This window comes from Leuciscus leuciscus, assembly GCF_965113295.1.
Source record: "Leuciscus leuciscus genome assembly, chromosome: 7".
Classification (NCBI taxonomy): Eukaryota; Metazoa; Chordata; class Actinopteri; order Cypriniformes; family Leuciscidae; genus Leuciscus; species Leuciscus leuciscus.
The window spans coordinates 28,895,693-28,919,446 of NC_138731.1; the positions used below are offsets into that span (position 1 = coordinate 28,895,693).

The following is a 23,754-nucleotide window of genomic DNA, read 5'->3' on the forward strand; positions in this document are numbered from 1 at the left end:
TTTTGACTAGCCTTGATCTAAACCTCAGCTAACAGTCATTTATGAGGAAATAGCATTCAACGGTTGTCTGGCTGCACCCATGTGACACGTCACGGCAATATTTACCCTTAAAGGTAGACTAGCAGCCCCAAACAAATTTGCAAAAATAATGACCAAACAGGTTTCCCAAACACTTCTAGTGTGGTATGCAAATAAATGGCTCTTTGGGTATATTGTGCTGCGCTCCAGACTCTTGAAAATAGCATGACTGAATGACTTACGATAAGAATTAGTACTGAAGGAATCAATCCGAAACCTGGAAACGAGTGAGCATATTTGCACTTGCAAATTCCACATTTTCAGTCGAGATATTTTAACATTTTATTTATTCTATAACATAAAATACATCAGTAATAAACCACTTGCCATATTTCTTATGCTTTAAGGCTATGTGTGTTGAAATAAGTGGTTGCTAACAAGTGGCTAATTGGAACTACGGAGGCTGTCGGGTACCTTAAACATCACGTCGAACAGGGAAACGCATCTAACGTTACTCACAACAAGACTGCTTTTACAGCCTTGTCATGATTATACCTTTTTTTTTTTTTACAGTCTATGGTTTATACTGAATTTTCTGTCCGTTTATAGCCTAACTTTAGCTTTTCACTTAAGAAAAGTTGTTTCAGACGTGGAGAAAGTTGATGCATTTTCAAGAAAGACTGAGATAAAGTATTTCAAAATGCAAAAAATGACATCAGGATCACTAAATATTTGAACTTTGATGTATTTACAATCAAATGGTAAGTCAAACTCAATCACAAAACAATAAAAAAACAGCCAAGACAGAGAGCAAACAATTGAGTGTGTTGTGATATATTTGGCTAAAAATAATAATAAAAAGGAACAGATCATTAAAACCAATCACAAATGACAAATACAAGATAAAAATGTATAAATGGCTGTGGCATTACTTTATACACATGAAAATACCAAAAATAAAAGTAGTACATAACCTTGACATTTCTGAAAATAGCTTTCCATTAATTCTTCACAATCATAATCAGCAAAACTTCTGTTCTTTAAAACAACAGTAGTTACAAAGCAGATCAAATCAGTCTAGTAACCCATTCAACTCTTTAGAATAAAAAAAGAGACAGCAAACTATCTGGCAGATCATTCTTGGTATATGTAATTTGCTGATCTAAAAATATCTAGTCCTCACTTTCTTCATCATCTACTGCCGTGTAGATACTCTGGTTTCTCCGTTTTATTTGAGGTGTGCTACCCGTGTGACTGGCGGGCCCCTGTGCCGTCTCACCACTCGTGCGTTTGGGGACCCTGGCTGACGTGAAGCCCCCCTCCTCTTCTGAGCTGCCCTGAGAGAGGGATGCTGAAGGAGGGGGAAGAGAAAGAGGCCGTAAGGAGTGTAGTGGAGCCTCCGTCTCTGGTGCAGCACATGGGGGCGGTAAGATCAGTCTATTAGCTGTCTCTCGCTGGGGGCTGCTGTCTCTATCGCTGTCCTGGCCCCCCATTTGCCCTTCTGGAACCACTGCGTCTGTCCCTTTCTCCTCGGCACATCCTACTCCCTCATCCTCTTCCTCCTCCCATTCATCCTCAATGGTGATTTCATCAGGGTTGTAGGAGCTGGAGAGGCCGGAGGTGTCAGTGGGGTATTCACTGGGTTCGTCTACGCTCCCAGTGCTGTCCTCGTCCTCCTCCTCTTCAGTCGCACCTGTGGCACCCTCCTCCCCATAAGTCTGTCCATTTTGCCCAGCCAGGATGTAGATGTCCGTCAGGCCGAGAGTGGCACACACCTCTGTGGTTTGGGGGTTGGTGGAGTAGGCTGGGTGAGCATTGGGTTGAGGGCGGCTAGGGTCGTAGGCGGGCACCGTCAGGCTGAAATTTTCAGGGATGCAGAGGTCACCACTCAAATCTCTCACAACCTCCATCATAGCTTCCTCTGACGCACTGAAATCCCACCTGGAAGAAGCAGAAAAATAAAATAACAAAATACAAATTAATTTATGTGCACCAAATTCCACTTAATATAGGAATTATTCAGATTACATATGCATGTGATGTAAATGTGTAAACCCATTTGTCATAAACCAGTTAAGCCCTAGAGTTATATTAACTCAATTACACTAAACTGACCCCAGAACTTTGATTAATTAATTTAATTCATCAAAAGTGACAGTGAAGACATTTATAAGGATATAAAATATTTCGAATAAAATAAGTGCGGTTATGCAAGTGTTTCTTTTTACTGAAGAATCTTGGAAAAAAAGAAATGTATCACGGTTTTCAAAAAGATATTAAGCAGCACAACTTTTAAGTAATGATGCTGAAAATTCAGCTTGGAAACCACAGGAATAAATTACATTTTAAATTGTATTAAAATAGAAAACAGTTATTTTAATTTGTAATAATATTTCATAATATTACAGTTTTCCTGTATTTTTGATCAAATAAACGCATCCTTGGCGAGCATAAGGGACTTCTTTCAAAAACGTTAATTCTGTGTCTTGTAAACACCTGTTTTTTATATTCAATTACACATTCAAACAAAAGTAACTACAGTATAGGAAATTGTGACAAATGTGACTAAGAACTATGAGAACTACAAGGGACACAGGCAGCTATGACAATTCAACATATCAAAGTGCATCTTCCGAATTTCCACAGTAGATTAGCAGGGAAACATCAGAATTTATTGGGAATATGCTGGTTACTGGAATATGCAAATGGAAAGGCTTAACAAGTAATCAAATAATCATGTGCATGTAAATGTGGTTATTATTGTATTGTGGTCTGTACCGGGTGTGTAGTCCGTTGTCTTGTGGCGGGTTCCAAAAATTGTGGGATGGTTTCTGAAGTCGGTCTGTCGCTTTCAAGATGGCCAGCCACTCTGGGTCGTACTCGAGGTGCTCGGAGGAGCCCGGTCTGTCTGCTACCTCCACGATCTGTAATATCAAAATCTTTATTCATTCACAAAGATCTACTTCTTGTTCTACTACTAAGATGTACAACTTGGATCCCACAATATTTGGTCAAAGTGGATCTTGAAATATGCTTGTTGATGGAAACTGCAGGATCATTACCTGAAGGAAGTCTCGATGTGGAAGACACTTGTCAAGTGAGAGAAACTTGGTGATCTTTGCGGCAGAATTATTCTTAGCCTAATGTGACAAATAGCTTGTTGTTATTTACTTTTCAATAAATAATGAACTCCAATATCTACATCTTATCTTAGGCCTGTATGTAACTCCAAGAGAGATATAAAAAGAATAAAATAGAGATATTCCAGAAGCTCTTTCATAAGACAAGTTACATTTATGTTGTCATAAAATAAAAATATAATAATATATTAAATTCATTCAATATATAAACATATTTTAAAAGATTTTTAAACATTTTCAGCTGTTTGCAGATATTGCACACACACATTTTGAAATGGCTTACAAGTTTCTTCCCCAACTATTTTTTGTTGCTGAAGTTAAAAATCACAGACATCCCTGTATTAACGCTCTCTTGTTCACAAGTCACGAGACAAGAAGGCATCAACAAAATTACTCTGATGATTAATCTAATGGCAATCTAGTTTATTGAATACAAATCACAAAAACATATTCTAGATATTCAAGCTTTTCTTCATTTTATATTGCAAGCAAATGATTGTGAATATATTTTTAAGATGTGTGAAAGGGGCTTAAATCTAGTGTATCCGCGACAGCGTAATCTCTACGATGGTAACTGAAGGCTTGTATATGTCAAAACCACTGACCCACCTCGTGCTGCATCAGTGCAGCAAACTTCACGTGCAGGTGAGCTGAGAACCAGTAGCTGGGCTGCAGGTGGTCTAGGAGTTCTGCAGCAGCAGGGCTGCCCAGGGTACCGCTCTCCACTTCCTGTCTGAGGAACTTCTTCTTGCGCAGAAGCTGATTTGTGTTGCCGTAGTGATAAATGCCTCTCGGCCAATCATGCGTCATGAAGACATCTATGGGCATCTTGAGCTTGAGAAGTGAGGTTAGAAATTATACATGTAAATAAATAATGTTTTGCCAGGCCCTCTTTTTATGAATTAACAATTCGTCAGATTTTTCTTGATGCCTATAAAATTTCAGATTTTTTTCTGAATCGGCATCCTTATTATTGAATGTGTAAGATATCTATTGATGCATTTCACATGACAAAGATTTACCTGTTTAAGCTTGAAGACGTCAATGTTCCGTATGTGGTACACGCTGCGCAATGTTTCTTGGCTGTACGGCGGAAACTCAAAGTGTCCTGAAATTACAGATTTTTTCATTTAAAAATGCATATTTGTGTCTTATAACACAATTGATTTGGAACTGTTAAAACTCACCTTTCTTGTAATCGTGGGATTTAAATATTCCAGAAAGACCGCCAATCCGTACACCTCTAAAGCGTACGACACCAGCATAACCTGAGTAACGAGAAACATCAACTCTATTGAGAACTGTTATTTAAAGGTATAGCGGAGGATGTTTTACTTCCTGGTGGGTAACCTATACTATTGGTCCTCCTAATTGTCAATCATTCTGGTGAATCAATCAAACTTTTCAAAAAGTGGAGAGGGCGGGTCTTATCTAAAATTTGGAAAGATCCTCCGCTATACCTTTAAGCCAAGTACCATCAAGAAAAACCATAAAAGTATGAGAATATTGAACACTGAAACACAAAATTTATACTAGTCTTGATAATATAACTACATATTAAAGGACCAATATGTGTAAGTATAAAGATCTCACCCAAGTAATAGATGTTGGGAGCCACCCAGCCTCCATAAGGAAGTTCCTGCAGATGGTTTGATGCCTCATGGTTTCCGCCAATGAAAATCGTCAGGACAGGAGCCTTCTTCTCACCAGAGTAGTACCTTAGAAAACCAATTGTAATGACATGAGAAACAATGGTCGACCAATATCACCAACACAATATTTACTTTTTATTTGACATTAAATAATCCATAAACATGCCATTTCTGCTCATCTGTCTATCTATCTATCCAGAGAATAACGTCAGATGTTCCCTTACTTGTAGAAAGTTTGCATTTGTCTGTATTTGGCAGGCACCGCCATGCACTTCATGTCTCCTTCATTTCTGACAGCCTGGAAGTCTCCGCAGCACAGAAGCAGGTCCACCTTCACACCTTCTTTATTCTCCAGGTAACTGATGCTCTCATATATCTTATCCAGCTCTCCATGACAACAGCCTTCTACTGCCACCTTCATCCTTATTTCTCTAAACCACAGCGTTACACTCAAAGACGACAAAACGCGTTACCCATCGGTCAGCATGTACATCTTAATTGTTACACTTACTTAATTCTTCCAGTAGCCGCTTTGACTCCCTGCACTCACATGCTACTCTGCTCATGCGCAAAACGGTCATGTGACTAGCGCACTAAATGCATTTTTTATTCTTCATCCACACTTTCCGTAATTTATATTCGTTCTTCAGTTTATATATAAAACTTGGTTGCAAGGATATTGCATCCAATTTAAAAACCTTGGTTGCAAGGATATTGATCAGCATGCATTTGGTTGCACGTTAGCAATATTAAAACAATATTAGCAATATTATTATATGTGGAACAGCGATATACAAATTATAATAATTTTGTTTGTATAAAAATGAACCAATAATAATATTTATTTTAGATTAAAATAAGTTTAGAATAGTAATATTTTATTATATTTTATTAACTGGACCAGACATACGGCTGATGTATTGACAAAAAGACTAAATGTTTTTATTATTTTATTTTCTCTGTATTATTATTCATACTAATATTGTTTTTTGTGTTTATGAATTTGACTAATAATTTTATGCCACTGAAGCACTCTGAATTTGACTCTGAAATTATAGTGTGGAAAGTGCAGCCTGGTGCGCCGGCCTTCTGCCTGCTTTTGCTTTGTCACATGCTATTATGTTACTTTTCATAGCAATGTTCGGTGTGGAATAATACATCCACTTGTGTTTAATAAACAAACGATTTCTTTTTTCAATAAAAAAAATATACTGCTGAATTTAATTTATGGTCTTTTTTTTATCTCCAAGTAATACTTTGAATTAATTAATAGGAAAATATACTTTTTGTATAATAATGTCCGCGTTAAGACATTCCAAAAAAATCGAGTTTTGTCTCTCATTTGAACCACATTTTTTATTTTATTTAATAGTTGAGTAATGAATACTAGTTTGAATAATGAATGTTTAAATTATTAATTGCCTTTTAATTATTTAAATTCCTTGAAATTAAAAAAATATATGTTTTATTATCCGTTTAATAAATAAAACTTAGAGTGACACCCAGTGGTGTGGAAAGTGCTGGACTGTATGTTTTGCTGATTTAAGTTTGGGGGGAAAGTGCTGCTGTAAATATTCCGCTGATTGAGCTGTGTTTGTGTGGAAAGTGCCGCTGTGAATGTTCCGCTGAGTGAATGATGGCGTGCCTGCTGGAGGCCCCTTTACGCATCAGCGTGTTATCCGTGAGTCTCTTTGATTATACCATTTGAAACCTCACGTTTTCACTTTAGGATCTCTCAGAAATACACTAGACACATTAGATAGACTTTAGCGAGTGATCTTAAATTAAACGGTGTGTTTTTTTAATAACTGCTTGTCTGTTTATGTGGCTAACAGCAGATCTGGATGTGCTCAGAGCTGTCAAATCAAAGTTATATTTAGTTTTCAGTCTATATTTAGAACTGGGGCTTCAAAAACAAAAACAAACCTGCTTTATATTCTCTCATATAGTGGTTAAATGATGAGCTGATGGGTAAATATGGTGGTAACGCCCCCCTTTTGACAGCCCAGTAGTTCTGTACTGTATGTTTTGACACATGTTGATCTACCCTCACTGTGGTGGTACCCAAGTACAGTATTAGGTGTTAATACACTGATGATGTGATGTATAACATGTTACTGAATAATTACCAATCTCATCTGCCCCTGTATTTATATTGATACTTTGAATGGGAATGTGCTCATTTGATCTAATCAAAACCAGTAGTGTGATATTGATAAAGCTTTAACCCTTTCTTATATTATAAAGTTAACTGTTATTATACACCTTGTTTCTTTTCAGAAGTAATATTTGATCATCAAATGTATTGCGTTTATTCATGTTTTACACCTGAAGTGTCTGAGACCCCAAACAGTATATTTTTTTTATCAGCATGAAGCTTTCTTTATTATCATTAAGACTGTTCATGTCTTGATGATGCCATAAAATAACTTGCATATTGTATCTGTTTTGAAGTGTAAAGGGCGCTTGAAGTCTTTCAGACCCCAAACTGAACATAAGGACTAAGGTTTAAAGGTGCTATGCACATTTTTTTAAAGATCTAAATTATAATTTATAAAAAGAATCTCATTTGCCTCATAATATTTATGTGATTGTTGCTGTGCTTCTCTATAAGCTTGTGTCTGTTATTACAGTGGTTCTCAAACCGGTCCTGGAGTACCACCAGCCCTGCACATTTTGTATGTCTCCCTATATCTGACACACTCATTCCAGGTCTTGTAGTCTCTACTAATGAGCTCATGAGTTGAATCAGGTGTGATAGATGAGGGAGACATACAAAGTGTGTAGGGCTGGTGGTACGTGTCATTGCCTTGGCTGTCAACTTCGTCATAACTTACTGTAATGTGCAACAAGTAGAGTGACGTTATAACATAACTTTCAACACAATCAAATGTATTTTTAATATATTGTTTTGACCAAGTAAAACAGCGCTGCGTTAGCCCTTAATTTTAATTCGTCACATAAAGTGACCTGTATGAGTAGTAATTAAGCACTTGCAGCTATTTCGTTAGAATGAAATAAAATAATGTGATTTTAAGTGATCAAAAGTAACTGTAACAAAGTTCAAGTTCAGGGAAGAAGGAGGTGGGAACTGTCAAACGTTGAACATAACTTTAATCGTATAATAGACATAAACAACTAAACGTAAGGAGCGGCAGCGGCCTACAAACATAATTAAAGCTGAATCTCCTTCATGGGACTCGAGACCGGTGTGTCACGCAGGAGTCTCTCATTAGCATTTGCTTCACCTACCTCGTTCCGCTCTCCACCCCGCCCTGCTTTATGTCACAGTAACGTTAATAAATATATTAGCTCATCTATAAACTTGATTTCTGCCTGAGTCCCGTTGGATTACTTTCCATCGGCTGTGGAGGTGACGACGACAACTCCTATGAATCCACGCTAATTCAAAGCGTCATCAAGCTACGCCTTTGTTATTGTTTTGAATAAGCAACCTCTAGTGGGGAAACTTACATACTCTACCTTTAAAGGTGCTCTAAGCGATGTCACGCGTTTTTTAGGCCGAAACATTTTTTGTCACGTACAGCAAACATCTCCTCACTATCCGCTAGCTGCCTGTCCCCTGAACACACTGTGAAAAAAATGCGGTGTCTGTAGACAACCCAGGCTCCACAAACGGCAACAAAAACAAACTGGGCCAGCCTGGACCATGAAACATAACAAACAGTGTTCCAGCCAATAACCGACAAGAATGATTTGGGGGTGGGGGTTGGGGGGTTAGTGCGTATGCACATGAAGGGGGGTGTGGGGAGTAGAGGAGAGAGAAGCATGAAGAGGGAAGTTAGCTAGAGGAGAGATGTCCTAGACAACGACAACGACTAACGTTAGAATTATATTCTCTTGAATTTTTATATAGCCGACACACGACCAAAGTGACGACGTTCCGATGAACAAATAGCAAAGAAGAGGGAAAAGGAGAAGGAATGCGTGAAGTCCCGAATTTACATCGGAAAAGCCTTCGAAGGGATGAGGAGGAGGGAGGGTCGAGCTAGCCTCCGTTTTGTTTGACAATACTTCGAACGTCAACAAGAAGTGACGTCACCCAACATCGCTTAGAGCACGTTTAACTAATCTCAGTGCATAGAGATCTTATTTTGGTAAATGTCAAATAAATAAATTATGTCAGATTTACAAATTAATTGTTTATTTAAGTAATGACCTCTAGAATGACAGCTACAAAATTAGGACTGGTTAATAATACTGTAATGTATTACTGTAATTTAATAATTATCTCAAATTATCAAATGCTTTGTTGAAGTCTGTTTGAAATTCATTTGTGTAAGAACAGGTTATATACAGGGAATCACGTTTTATTATGTTGCAGGTCAATATGGCAAATTTTAAGTTGTTAGAAATACTGGTTAACCTATGATGTCTTTCTTGAATTGTTTTTCTGAATTTTTTACGGTCATAAAAATACCTACAAAGTATCAACATGTGTTGTGGAATGTGTGTACAAAATGTATATTACGATTATGATCTTTGCAGATCATTTTGACCTGCATATTTCGTTTTTAGAGACAACTGCGCAGACCTTAAGTATATATATTTTTTGATGAATTTTGTTGTGTGAGGGTGTCTGAGGGTTTGTATTTGGCAATGCATTGAAGTCATAAATTTGTATCAGTTCACGCATTTTCAGTTTGCTTGGAATTGAACCCATTATCTTGGCGTTGCTAGCGCCATGCTCTACTGCGCATAGGAAAGCACACCGAAGAAGTGTTTTTTTGTTTAAAAATAGTTACAATATTGTTTATAATATTCAGTTTAGGAAAAAAATAAGTAAGTTTTAGCCTAAACATCCTATGTTCTCATGTAAAAAAGTTTCTTAATATAATGTTAAATATTTGCAGTCATTTTCTCATAGTGTGATTTTTAGTGAATTGTATATTGAATCCAATTGACCTTCTCCACGAAATTGTTTTCAGATTTGAACATAATACAATGGTTATATTCAATGTGAAATTCTAAAGTTCACCTGAGAATGTGATGTTTTGAAGCATGAAGTGACATTAATAGCAGTGCAAGCTGATTGCATAGATTCTTTGGTGTGTTTGGGGTGACCATCGTTCCCACAGAGCATCATTCCCACTTTTCTCTGGCCTGAAATTGCCGTCTCTATACGAGAGAGCTGCGGTGTGTGAAGAGGCGGCAAGCAGGTCTCTGCTCTCCTTCTAGAGACTTCCACCAACAGCCGGTGACTGTAAGGATAAACAGACTGATGTATGTGGACCCTGTGAGCCGGAGAGGTGGCTATGGGGCGAGAATGAGGGTGTTGTGATGCCTCAGACGGGATGAGTTTGCTGAATCCTCTTTGTGCTGTCATTTATCACCATGCAGGAAGTCACAGCCACGAGTCGCCACTATGTTGACCGGCTTTTCGACCCTGACCCACAGAACGTGCTGCAGGGAGTCATGTGAGTACACAACCATATGTCCTTCCTGTGTGCTCTGTTACAGTTCACCATGCTAAAGATGAGGCTTTCACCATAGGAGGTTGGTTTTAGTCCTTAGAGAGAAAAAGTTTAGTTTTTTTGTTGTTTCATGCGAGACGTTGTGAGGTGCTGTACTTGTGTGTTTATGCGAGTGTGTCTGGGTAGCTGCGGCTTGGGTCTCTTCATCTTTATTTTTAACTCAAGCTCTGGTTACTGTTAACTTGACGTTTCTCGACTGCCATTGGCGCCCTTTTCCACAGATATAAATCTTCCATCAGAGTAAACATCAACCAAGACACTGATTGTTATGGAGTTATTACATTAATGCTGCCTGGCCCTGTTCATCAAGTTCAAATGAAATGATTAGAACTAGATGAATGTGCAGAGATGCACCACTAATAATAATTCATAATTCTCTTGGAGCTCTGACTTTCCCAGTTGGAGGCGTGTCAGCTAAAGAATTATGGGGGATTTAAGTTAGATGAATAAAGCTAATTGGTCATAAATAATGTTGTGTTCAAACCCTCCTGGGAAGTTCCTGTTCCTCCTGGAAATGTTGCCTTGGCAACTAACTGAAATGTAAAATTTTTTTCATCTAATTTGACTCATTCTAATTTAAATCGACTGAGGATTTAAGCTTTATTTAAATGACCGAAAATGATTTGTAATGGTTTTAGTTAACAATACCAAACTGGGCAATTTAAATTTTTTTCCTCCCTTTTTCATTTCCTGACAAAAGCAGGAAAGGTTTTTGTGATGAAACAACATAAAGAGCAAATGATGCACATTAGGTTTGTAATTGGTGCTTTATCTTTGTATCTATCATGTGCACTCAACTCTCAAATAAATCATTTCAACATGACTTAAACGCTGCATCATTTTATTATGACTATTATATGAGTTCTATTGACGAAGACTAATCCTTGCCAAAATATTCACTCATTTGACCAGTTTTTTTTCCCTATAAAGCAACAGGCTTGTGTGATCAATCCTCCCATCCTTATTGGTGGCAGAACGATACTGATAAAATGCACCCATAATGTCATCATTGCCTTTTATTTTAGTGCAAAAAGAATATGATATTTCACTTCATCTCCATTTTTATTCAGACCAGGATCACTTTGTGTCGCAATTCCGTTGTTGATACTAAGTTGAAACTTCACAGGAGAACTTGAATGTGGCTACATTATCTGTACATGCTGTAAGTGAGCTGAACAAGACATGAGATCTCTGCTGGGAAGGTGTTACTGTTTGCTCTATCATTATCAGCCTCTGTAATCCTCAGATCAGTCAAATATATGCTAACTGTATGATATGTCAAACAAAAACGTCAGTGTCCTCTACTTCAGTGGTTTTAAACAACATATTTCCAATTGTTGTGTAATTATTATACATGCAGTTTCCATATCAATTGAAAGAAAACATAATATGTGTAAACAATTTTTTACAATGAAACACTATTTAAGCGAACTGCAAAAATATGGAAAATGGGCAAATCTTGTTAAAAAATGATGAACACTTACTAAAATATCCATTTTATTCATACACTACCGTTAAGTAGTTTGGCTCTGTTAGAATTCTAATTTCTAAAGAAATTCCTTTTGATTTCTAAAGAAGATTAAATTTGTATCAATAATACAGGATAATAGCAATACTGTTCTGTGTTATTACAATTTAAAAACAATGTTTTTGTGGAAACCATTATGTATGTATGTATGTATGTATACAATTATTTTGTAACAATGTAAAAGTCTTTACTGTCACTGATCAGTTTAATGCATCCTTATTGCAGACATGTGGCCAGATTTACTAACAGCTTGCACCAGCGCAAACCCTCTTTTGGTGTTAAAAAACAGTCGTCTTGACTGTCAGGATTTACAAAAAATTAGCGCTGAAAAGCTGTGGACACAGTTGTCTTTGCGGCAGACTTTATTGCATATGCATTTGTAGGAGTTTCCCTTTCAGACGCAAAATCTATGGAAGGAGAGTATTTAAGAATCATGCAAGGTGATTTACAAAGGTTTGCATTCGTAAATTTACTGGTGTTTGCGCCATTATTTACCACCCAAAAAAGCACATCTTAAACCAGACGCTAACTGGTAGTTGGTCTGTTCGTCTGTAGATCACCCTCAGAACTTTCCACTCCCATCGGCACTTTTTTGGGAATTGCACTCTCACGCTAATTTGTTCTGTTTAGTAAATCTGGCCCTAAAATATAATTGTTTTAAGTAAAATAAATCTAATTCACCCTAAACTTTTGAACAGTAGTGTATATACATTTTCAACTAAAAGTTTGAGGTCAGCAACCTAAATTTTCCATCTGAGTAATAGCACCCACAAAAGTATCTATTTTTCTGTTATGCTATTTTAAATGTATGTGTTTTGTGCATTTCTGGATTGACAGTGACATGAAGAATGCAGTCATCGGAAACAACAAACAGAAGGCCAACCTGATTGTGCTGGGAGCCGTGCCAAGGTAGGTCCGCTCACTTACATTTTTGTACCAATAGCACTACAGTTTTGACACATCCAATAAAATTGAAGCATCATAGCTAATTTATTCAGTTTTACTTCTCCGGGAGTCTTAGGCATGTGAGTATTTTTCACAATTCCAAAAAACAAGAATTGCTGTTCTGTTAATTTTTCAACTTCTGATGTTTTATGCTAATCGCTGACTCTAATGATGTTGTTGATGATGATGATGATGATGACAAGGTTGTGTGTGTGTGTGTGTGTGTGTGTGTGTGTGTAGACTCCTGTATCTTCTCCAGCAGAGCTCCTCCAGTCTGGAGCTGAGGACTGAATGTGCGGTCGTGTTGGGCAGTCTGGCCATGGGCACAGAGAACAACATCAAGTCCCTGGTGGACTGTCACATCATCCCAGCCCTGCTGCAAGGTTCTTGCTCTTTCCCCTCTCTCTTTTTCTCTCCACAAAGCCGTGCTGATTTCTGCTATATATTTTTATTTGAAAAGTGTTCATGTGTTTTGTGTTTCTGCAGGTCTCTTGTGTTCTGATCTGATCTTCATTGAGGCATGTCTGCGCTGTTTAAGAACCGTTTTCATCAGTCCAGTCACACCAGTGCAGCTGCTCTACACAGTAAGACGACTACGACTCGCATGTGTCCCATTCTGAAATGACATATGCACGTGCATAAACAAGTGTGATCAACATGTTTTTATTTGCATCAGGACCCTACTGTGATCCCCCACCTCATGTCCTTGCTGAGTCGGTCACAGCACACACAGGAATACATCACGCAAATATTCGCCCACTGCTGCAAGGTAACACAACTCAGCATCACACTGTAAATATGCATTTATTCAGATTTATAAGACGAATAGTTCCAGCTCTACTGTAAAGTAGTTGCAGTATTACAGCCAAGAAGCCTAAACTTCCAATAAAAAATCCTAAAATGTTGAATAATGTGTGTGTTCAGACTCCAGAACATCAGACAGTGTTGTTCAACCATGGTGCCATCCAGAACATCGCTCCACTGCTCATCTCTCCATCCTATAAGGTACAAAAAGGAACAGAATGGCTTTTCCAGTTTTTTTTTTTGCATGTTGGTGTTGGCGTTAAACGATTTTAATGCATGATGTGGAGGCAAAGAACCGCCTGACACAAAGTGGAGGGTGGTTGCCTTCGGAGTGCATTCAAATCGTTTAATGTACAGCTAGCAGTGGATTATCCTGCTTATACTATGGTCATTTGCCAGCATTGACAAGTTAAAGGTGTCATTGATGTTAGCAGTGCTAAATTTGACTGGAAGGGTTAAAATGATGGTTATTTTCATCAGCTACCACTTGTTAGATCTAGCCAAGGCCACCTTAATGCACGGGCTTACCTGGGCTGAAGCCCAGGGGCCTCCCAAGTTCAGGGGCCTCCCATGTTCAGGTTCATGATGAGCTGAAAAGGTCATAGCCTATTGTTTTAACTTGTCAGATTTTGTCGCTGTATGTCGCTAGTCGCTTGTGGGCGTTGGTAGTGCTGTCGCTCTAATGTTATTGTTAAGGTGCGTTCACACCAAACGCGAATAGAGCGTCTGGCGCGAGTGATTTCAGTGTTGTAAAGACGCGTTTACGCGCGTCTAGAGGTCCCGCGGCGCGAATGAGGCGAGACTGCTCGTCTGGCCACATCTATACAAAACACCACCACAAGTGATATTATACAACTATATCATTTTAATTTGACTAGGAATTAGGCTCAAAAGAAACAGTATGCTGTTGGGAGAGTGTTTTTATATTACACACAGCAGTGTTCAGGGATTAAATCATTTACTAGATTAACGATCGATCAATCTACAAATTAAACTCACTCATACTGTCATCAATTACTAAAACGTCATCCGAATTTGACAAATAGGCTAATACATTTTCTTGTCCCTAATAGTCAACATAATGCACTGTAAAATGAACTGCAGCAGTGCTAAACTTGCATCATAAAACTACAACACTCGAACTATAAATGTATGAATTAAAGACTGTCGACAGTTTCTTTTCCATGCATCATTTTATTATATCCATGTTTGTGGTTAGTTACAGTCAAATCATATAAAACAGTGAAATCGCCCTTGAACTCTTCGGTCTTGCCGATTCACATGCAATTTCACTCGAGACGGTGACGGGAGCTGAGCTCCACTGAAAGGCTTCTTTCCTATTGGTCGTCGCTCGCGAAAATCGCTTCTCATTTGCATAAAGTTGAAATTTAGTTGCTGTGTGTGGTTGTTAAATAAAGTGTCTTGTGTTTATGTGCTCAGTGATATGTTAATAACAATATTAAAATGAAAAACAATATTTTAAAAAATCACTGTTGTAGGTCTCGAAAGAAACTAATGCATTTTGTGATGTAGATTACCTATAGATAGGCTATTACACTTTTTTTAAATTGAGGGGATGGGGGGCCTACAAAACCTCTCAGCCCCGGGGCCTAACATTAGGTTAAGGCGGCTCTGGATCTAGCATTTTGTCCACTTTAAATCTTACTTAATAAAGTTACATTTATTTAATTTAATTATAACATTTATTTGAATGAATTAGCCTTTTGAGAGAGAAAGAGAAAGATGTGTGTGTGAATTACATGCATCCGTGCATCTTTTCTGTATTAGCAATGAAGCTGTGAGTTTAATTGCTTCAAAAACAGCGACATTACAAACTTTTTGCTGACTAATATAATGTAATGATTCAGTAGCAAAGTTAGTTTATTAATAAAAGTCGTGGGGAAGCTTTGACAAGTTTCTGTGCTCCTATTTCTGTGTGTTCGCTGTGCAATCTCCGTTCTCAGTGTGCCTCAATGAAAGCAGCGCATTAATTACAGAGCAGTGATTAAACTGACTTGGAACGTCCTGTTTTATTGCACACCTTCCACCATCAGAATCGAGTATTCAGACAAACTGTGGTATACAGATTAATAATGTTTTACTCTCTCCGCAGGTACGGATGCAGGCGTTAAAGTGTTTCTCAGTCTTGGCCTATGAGAACGCTCAGGTCTCCATGACACTGGTGAATGGTGAGAATTAATTATTATTATTATTTATTTATTTTTTCCGCTGTTGGTCGGGACTGACTCTTGACCAAATGTCTTGTAGTTTGTGCACCTCGTCAGTGTTGTGTTTTGTAGTGTAGTGTGCGTGCTACTATGACAAGACAATGGCAGATGAGAAACCTTGTGTAGTGTAAGCTCCACAGCAATTCAGATAGTTTTACAGTCCTGTAGTGTGAGCTTGCCCTTAGTTAATAGTGTAGTGTTAGAGCCTGATAAACATCATCAATACATGACAAAGACTGATATGACATTATTTGCAATGCTTCTTTTTTCTTTGAATCAGATGTTGTGATTATGTTTCCTTCAGGGCTTTATTTAGGTTTCCTGTATGTCTATAGAAAAAAATCAATTAATGTTAAAAATCATATTAATTTGTTGTATGTTTCTCAGTGCTTGTAGATGGTGAGCAGCTCTCTCAGGTTTTTGTTAGAATGATGCAAAGGGACAAACCCATCGAAATCCAGCTTACAGCCGCAAAATGGTAAGTAAATCTCACCCTGCAGGATATTTGTGAAAATACATGGGTATTCCCCTCAGCTTGTACACACTCACACTCTTTCTCTCTCAGTTTAACATACATGTGTCGAGCAGGAGCCATCAGTACAGACGACGGCTGTGTTGTACTAAAGGTACCTCCTGAAAAAACATCCATATTTACGTGATGAATGCAAAAGTGTAACCATTGAGAGTGCATAGTAACTAGTTGTGTGTGGCTGGACAGACGTTGCCTTGCCTGGTCCGGATGTGCAGTAAAGAGCGGTTACTGGAGGAGAGGGTGGAGGGGGCCGAGACACTGGCCTATCTGATGGAGCCGGACATAGAACTACAGCGGATTGCCAGCGTCACTGACCACCTCGTGTCCATGTTGGCTGACTACTTTAAATACCCGAGCTCCGTCAGTGCCATCACTGATATTAAGAGGGTAAATTCACGCACACACATACACATATACATTTACACGCATTTAATAAGCTTTACCAGGGACTTCTGCTGTTTTTATATAAAGCTAAGTATGAAGATTCCAATAGCAGGTGTATCCAGGTACATTTAGATTTTCTGATCAAATGAAGACTCAGTTTAAGTGATCGTCTGTCTTCCTGTAGTTGGACCATGACTTGAAACATGCACATGAGCTCCGACAAGCAGCTTTTAAACTCTATGCTTCACTGGGCTCCAATGACGAGGACATCCGGAAAAAGGTGAGATACCATGGGGGTTTCTCATCATGGATTTATTACCAAAATGTATTATATTATATTATATTATATTATATTATATTATATATTTCCCCATTAATTTACATAAATTTCCCACTACAGATTACAGAGACAGAAAACATGATGGACAGGATCGTTAGTGGCCTATCAGAATCTAGTATCAAAGTACGGTTAGCAGCAGTCAGGTATGACACACCTTTTCTCTTAATTGTTGTCTATCAAAAAACAAAAGCTACCATTCTCTACCATTCATAAGTTTGGGATCAGTAAGATTAACTTGTATCATGTTTTACTCAAATATATTTTGCAACGCTACTGTTTTTAACATTGATAATAATAAATAAGAAGCACGAAATCAGCATATTAGAATGATTTCTAAAGGATCATGTGACTGAAGACTGGAGTAATGATGCTGAAAATTCATTTTGTAATAAATTACATTTTAAAATCTTAAAATAGAAAACAGTTATTTTAATTTGTTATAAAATTTAATCATAATACTGTTATAACTGGAATTTTCAAATAAATGCAGCTTTGGTGAGCATACCGGTGAGAGAATTAAAATTCTTACAGACCCCAAACTTTTGAACAGTTGTTCAAATGTGAAATGTTTGTTGTAAGGGCACAACAACTGGATATATAAAGAATTCAAAGAATAAAACAAAGAAAAGAGGTTTTGGTTGCTCTTTCAGTTTGAACTGATTTCATTTAAATTTCTTCTAGATGTCTGCACAGTTTATCACGATCTGTACAACAGCTACGGACGAGTTTCCACGATCATGCAGTATGGAAGCCACTAATGAAGGTATGATATTCATATGATGTTGAGTAATTACTGAACGCTAATCAAACCCTAACTGAATGCACATTTGTTTTTGAGGGTAGTTATTACAGAACGCACCAGACGAGGTGCTGGTCATGGCCTCTTCAACACTATGCAACTTACTGCTGGAGTTTTCACCCAGCAAAGAGGTAAAGTACACACACTCTGTTGGGCTGAGCGTTTATTAGTGTTGCTTGCTAAAGCGTTGCTTGCTAAGCACACTCAGAACACCTTAGCAACCGTATAGAATAGGTCTAAAAAACACTTGCTAGCAATCCAGAAAAATTTGTTTTTGGATCCAAAATAGGTCATTTGTGTGATCTGTGTAGATTTGTTGTTGTTTATTTATTTATTTAACTCTTTATTTAAAATAATTGTATTTTGGGGGTGGTTTGGATCACTTTTAACATGCGCTTGAAAGTGCAACGTGCCAACCATCTTCCTAAATTTGTAATATGGACCCTTTTCACAGAACGTGGTGATGCGTTTCCACAGTTATCAGCATTGCAAATCCAGTAAAGTTCTTCATATTTTCAGGGAATGTGAGAACCCAGGGAATGTGAAAAGGGTCCACGAGAATCATTTATAAAACTGTTGTCAACAAAAGAGAAGCTTTAAGATCTCTTTGCAGTTTTTCACTAAAATAAAAGTTCTATGATTTAATGTTTGAAGGCAAACAAATTAGAACTGCCATGAGTATTGTACATTTCTGTAAAATACAATTATTATTATTACCAAATGCTCTATTTTACAGTATTACCACTATAGTAATATATTTCTTTATTGGTTTGATTAATCACTCACATTTTCTGCATTCATTTAAGATAATTATTATTATCAGCAGGCAGTTGAACAACATTGTTGCTTATACTATTTAGTTACTTTGTCATAATTTAAACATAGAATTTTTTCATTAAATAGAATGAATTCAAACACCACTGGGCTTTGAGTTTGACTGTACATGTGTTTGTTCTCAGCCTATCTTAGAGTCTGGGGTTATTGAGTTACTATGCAGCCTGACACAAAGTGACAGTCCAGCTCTGAGGGTCAACGGCATCTGGGCTCTCATGGTAAGACCAGCTGACTTCGGTCCTCACCAAAGCTTCAGTATGAAAACACTCAATGTCATCAGTAACTGTAATGCGTGTTTGTGCAGAATATGGCCTTCCAGGCAGATCAGAAAGTGAAGGTGGAGATAGTTCGAGCTCTGGGCACAGAACAGCTCTTTAGACTCCTGTCTGATCCAGATGTCAATGTGCTCATGAAAACATTGGGCCTGCTTCGAAACCTGCTCTCCACCCGGCCGGTAACACTCATATATATAAATATGCATACTCGGTCTGATATGTTCTCAGGGTCTAAGAAGATAATGGGCTTCTGTAACACGCACACACACTAATTGTCTTTCCCTGTCTTTGGTAGCATATAGACCAGATCATGAGCTCACATGGGAAGCAGATAATGCAAGCGGTCACTCTTATCTTGGAGGGAGAACACAGCATAGAGGTCAAAGAGCAGGTGAGCTACACAAACACACTAAAGCCGGGTGCACACTGTACGTTTTATAATAGTCCTTTAAGACTGTTGCTTGTCAGAGACTGTACGAACATGATCCCCGCTGTAAGCCATGTCACATTGTGGGATCTCAGTGTCATTAAGATGTGTTAAAAAACGTTCACATGCAAGAAGACTTGTCTGGAGTTTTACATCATCAATCCTCGACACGTTCAGTGACGTGAACTGCATCACAGAACAAAAACAATCTGTGTTTATTTTAATCATGACTTCTATTGAAAGGAAACTTGGGAAAAAACAAAGATGGTGCGTGTGGAGCAAGTGGTGGTTTGTTGTTGTCTCACTATCGCGTCATCAGGTTTGGTGCCCCTTTTGGTTTTTGATTTGATTGGTTGTTGTAGGAGAAGTCACTATAGGACTGTGCGTCAAATCTTCTGACACTGCCAGAATTTCGTCTTGAGGTCAAATTTGATCGCAATGGTCATTAATCAGCTGTCGGTGAACTAACGATCAAAGACTTCAGATTTTGGCTTAGGATTCATGAAATTTCCCTCAGACAGCCAAAATCATACAGTGTGAACCGCTTAAGATAAGAGAGATTAGACACTCAGATGACAATGTGCTTGCTGGGTCTTACAGAATAAGACTAGTAAGTCTTCTCAAGCAAGTATTATATTCCTGGGCCCGTATTCATAAAGAATCTTAATGCAAAGAGTAGCTCCTAGTGACAAAATTCTAAGAAAATTCTTAGAAATGTGGGCGTTTACTCTTAAAATTAAAGAAAAAAATCCTAGTAAAGAAAAACATTAATTCAGAAAGCATCTTAACCCTTAAAATAGGTCTTAAGGTCAAAATTGTTAGGAGCACGGACGAGGACTTTTAAGAGGCTTAAGAGTTTCTTTAGCAGAGGAGAAAATGGCAGAAAGACGAAGAGGGAGAAGAAATGTGTGGCAGACAATGAATAACAGTGAGTTAATAAGACGCTATAGATTAGATCGTGCAGGGATCGTGAAGGCTTAGAATAGACCCTATACTTAAAATCACTTTTTTTTTTCCTTCTTGGACAACCAACCAATCACAGTCTTCAAAAGATTGTGTCATACATAGCAACGGGGTCAACCCCGCCTCCTTACTAAGATGAAAGTTTTTGTCTTTTCCTTACTCAGAGTTGCCCTCAGATCGGTCCCGAATCGCTTTTAAGCTAAGACTCCTACGTAAAAGTTTTTAAGCTAAATTAAGAGTTTTCTTAGAGGAATCTTAGAATCTTTATGAATACGGGCCCTGGTGTTGTTAAAGGAATGTTCTTGGTTTTATACAAGTTAAGGTTTATGTTTTTTCCGGGTGTCTTCAAAAAATCCTTACCCCTGGTTTCATAAACAAGGCTTAGGTTTAGTCTCAGACTAAAATGCATGTTTGAGCTGTTTTAAAGGGGTGGTATAATGCCCTTTTCACAAGATGTAAAATAAGTATTTGATATCCCCAGAGTGTGTATTGTGAAGTTTTAGCTCAAAATACCCCACAGATATTTTTATATAGCATGTTAAAGTTGTCAATTTTTGAGGGTGAGCAAAAACGCACCGTTTTTGTGTATGTTCCTTTAAATGCAAATGAGCTGCTGCTCCCAGCACAGAGGGAGGAGCTTCAACAGCTTGTGTCCTTTTACCTCACACAGACATGCACTGGAAATTTCTAAACTTTTAGCCTTTTATGTTCAAACTGGAGTACCATAGAAATACCAGAAATACGTCTTTAGCCCTTCTGTCTTTTTATCAGGTACTTGTTTTTGTTTATTGTTGTTGGCTGTGCACAGGGTTTGAGTGTGATATACTGTGGTGCATAAACGTGTAAATATGCCATCTTGTGGCACATACATCAATTCTGAAGTGTAAATGTTTTATTGTATGCAGATAAATATTGCTGTTTATTAAAACATTAATGTAATGTTACATATACACTACCACTCTTTTATTTTATTTTTTTATGAATACTTTTATTCAGCAAGTATGCATTAAATTGGTCAAAATTAGCAGTAAAGACGTTGATAATGTCACAAAAGATTTCTATTTCAAATAAATGCTGTTTATTTGTACTTTATCATGGTTTCTTTCCACAAAAATATTTGGCATCACAACTGTTTTCAACATTGATAAGTGTTTCATGAGATTTCTTGATTTTGTTTTTACCTATATCACCCAACCTTAATCATTATGCATACAGGTATGAATGGTGCTATTAATGACCTAATATGATTTTTCTTTTTTCTTAAAACTTATTTAATTCTCTTAAATTCTCTTTTGTTTGGGAGCCTTGATTTTTAGATAAAGAAGTCTAAAGGTGATGATTAAGTCTCCAAAGTTGATGCTTAACAATGCCTTTGGCATCTTTTGCAGACATTGTGCATATTGGCCAACATTGCTGACGGAAACACTGCCAAGGAACTCATTATGACCAATGACGACATGCTCCAAAAAATTAAATATTACATGGTCAGTGTATTGTCATTAGCTCATCTGGTTTCTCAGTCGTGGTCTTTGTTTTCAATGCTTCTTTGTCACACTAGTTTTTCTGTTCTCTGTAGCATTTCTTTTTTCTATTTGCTTGCCTTAGTCTCCTTGTACTGTTGTTGGTTTCCCCCTTGTCATTGTCCTTTTCTCCTGCTAGATCATTGTTTTGCTTCTCTTCTCTATGATTCAGGGTCACTCCAATGTGAAACTGCAGCTGGCTGCAACCTTCTGCATCTCTAACCTCATCTGGAATGAGGAGGATGGTGAGGAGCTCATGACGCATGGTTTGTGGAGGTTTTGAAGAATCAGAGTTTTGTTGCACAGTATAACTGTTGTCTGAATTTGTGGAGTAAATAACATGCACAACACGATTTAAAAATGCAATTAGGGCTGTCACATTAATCACAATTAATTTGTGGGTTTTAAAACATTTAATATCATATTTTTAAATTTGCATCTAAATATTTTTTTCAAATTGTACATTCAATGTTAATGCATTCAAGCTCCTAAAGAAAGAAAGCACAATAAAATAACAACATCTTAACGTTAACTTTGTCCTAAATATTTCCTGTTTGGAGGCTCTGATTATTTATTATTATATTATTATTATTATCCAACAGCAGTGTAGTTCACTTGGTGTTGTTTATTCATATCTGATGTTAAATAGGATTCTTTGTGTATTGTCAACAATACAAGTTTCTGTTTTTCTACTTCCTCCAGGCTCACAAGAGAGACAAGATAAGCTAAGGGAGATGGGCTTTGTTGATATCTTACACAAACTCACCCAGGCGTCAGATCCCAACCTCTGTGACAGGTGATGGACAGACTGGCATTTTGGTGGTGGTTTCATCTGTTGTATGGTTTGTTGCCACAGTAATGATGTGACTGTTCCCATTTCCCTCTTTCTCTCAGGGCAAAAACAGCGATGCAGCAGTATCTGGCATGACCTCGAAGGAAGGCGCGCTACGGCCTCACTAACAATCTCTAGGAGGATCACATCTCCTGTGTTTTTGTTTTAGATTTGAGATTTTTTTGCTCCTCCTTTTTTGTTTTGTTGCACAAGACACCTTTTGTTGTGGATCCCCCGAACAGCTTTGTAAATCGGAGACGCGGTTGCCAGGGGGCCACAGCACATTTTGGGCTTATGTTTTCTGCTGAACTCTTGGAACTAGTTTTTTTTTTTTTTTGGACTTCATGTGAAGGAAAAAGTTCCTCAAAGTGTGTTGCAGCTCCACCTAGTGGATTGAGGCTTTGATGCTTTGGACTCCCTTTGGAGAAAGCTGACTGACCTCTCAGTGCTACGCTTATAGGATCTTAGTCTCCTCATTTTGATTTGCTGATTTACTATTGATGATATTATTATAACAATAATTATTATTATTATTTTAATTGGGACTTTGACACAAAGTTAAAAAAAGACTGCTTGTTTTTGTTCTTTTTTTTTGTGGATACATACCTCGTAAATATATATAAATATAAATATATAAATATATTTTTTGGATTTTTAATTTACCCTTTCAGGTTGTTTTTTCCCTTTGTATTTTCCTCTCTGTAATATAGGCTAATGTGGGTATATCTGGAGAGGCAGCATGTTAGGTCATATACCGAGACATTTCGTAGAAATCATCCAACCCCAAATAGGTGAAACTTTGTTTGCTCTTTTGACAGTTTCTTCGTTTTCTCGTTTTCACTCCCTTTATCTTCACGCAAATCAGTCTCCTCATAACTCCCTCTTTTTGAAGCTCTACAGTGAATGTTTCCACTCAAATATATGCAGGCCTCTGCCATGGAGCAGTTTACTGGTTTGTGTGTTTTTTCCGGGATTGGGAAGGGCTTTTTTTAGCACAGAAGATTGGGCCTAGTAGTTATCACATGCTTCAGAAATGTT

At 37.7% G+C, this 23,754-nt stretch overlaps 2 protein-coding genes across 5 annotated transcripts; one reads left to right on the top strand and one right to left on the bottom strand.

Moving 5' to 3' along the window:
• Positions 1-595: 595 nt before the first annotated feature.
• On the bottom strand, positions 596-5,381 carry dbr1 (debranching RNA lariats 1). Its single transcript, XM_082176386.1, has 8 exons — positions 5,035-5,381; positions 4,752-4,876; positions 4,346-4,426; positions 4,181-4,266; positions 3,768-3,992; positions 3,081-3,158; positions 2,797-2,942; positions 596-1,959 (listed from the first exon to the last, which is right to left on the bottom strand). The coding sequence occupies exons 1-8, from the start codon at positions 5,229-5,231 to the stop codon at positions 1,191-1,193; spliced, it is 1,707 nt and encodes a 568-aa protein (XP_082032512.1). The 5' UTR covers positions 5,232-5,381; the 3' UTR covers positions 596-1,190.
• A 979-nt stretch (positions 5,382-6,360) lies between these two features.
• Positions 6,361-23,660, top strand: armc8 (armadillo repeat containing 8). 4 transcript variants are annotated; one of them, XM_082176379.1, is made up of 22 exons: positions 6,361-6,491; positions 10,172-10,248; positions 12,671-12,742; positions 13,019-13,161; positions 13,265-13,362; positions 13,455-13,547; positions 13,703-13,783; positions 15,696-15,771; positions 16,198-16,288; positions 16,376-16,436; positions 16,529-16,729; positions 16,911-17,006; positions 17,127-17,209; positions 17,748-17,829; positions 17,910-17,996; positions 18,825-18,917; positions 19,004-19,153; positions 19,270-19,365; positions 21,753-21,848; positions 22,057-22,150; positions 22,587-22,680; positions 22,779-23,660. In XM_082176379.1, exons 1-22 carry the CDS (start codon positions 6,444-6,446, stop codon positions 22,810-22,812), a joined length of 2,046 nt encoding a protein of 681 aa, XP_082032505.1. In that variant the 5' UTR covers positions 6,361-6,443; the 3' UTR covers positions 22,813-23,660. The 4 variants fall into 4 exon arrangements, with proteins under 4 accessions (XP_082032505.1, XP_082032506.1, XP_082032507.1 ...); XM_082176380.1 differs by having other exon boundaries at positions 22,057-22,129; XM_082176381.1 differs by lacking the exon at positions 6,361-6,491 and adding an exon at positions 6,511-10,054.
• Positions 23,661-23,754: the final 94 nt, after the last annotated feature.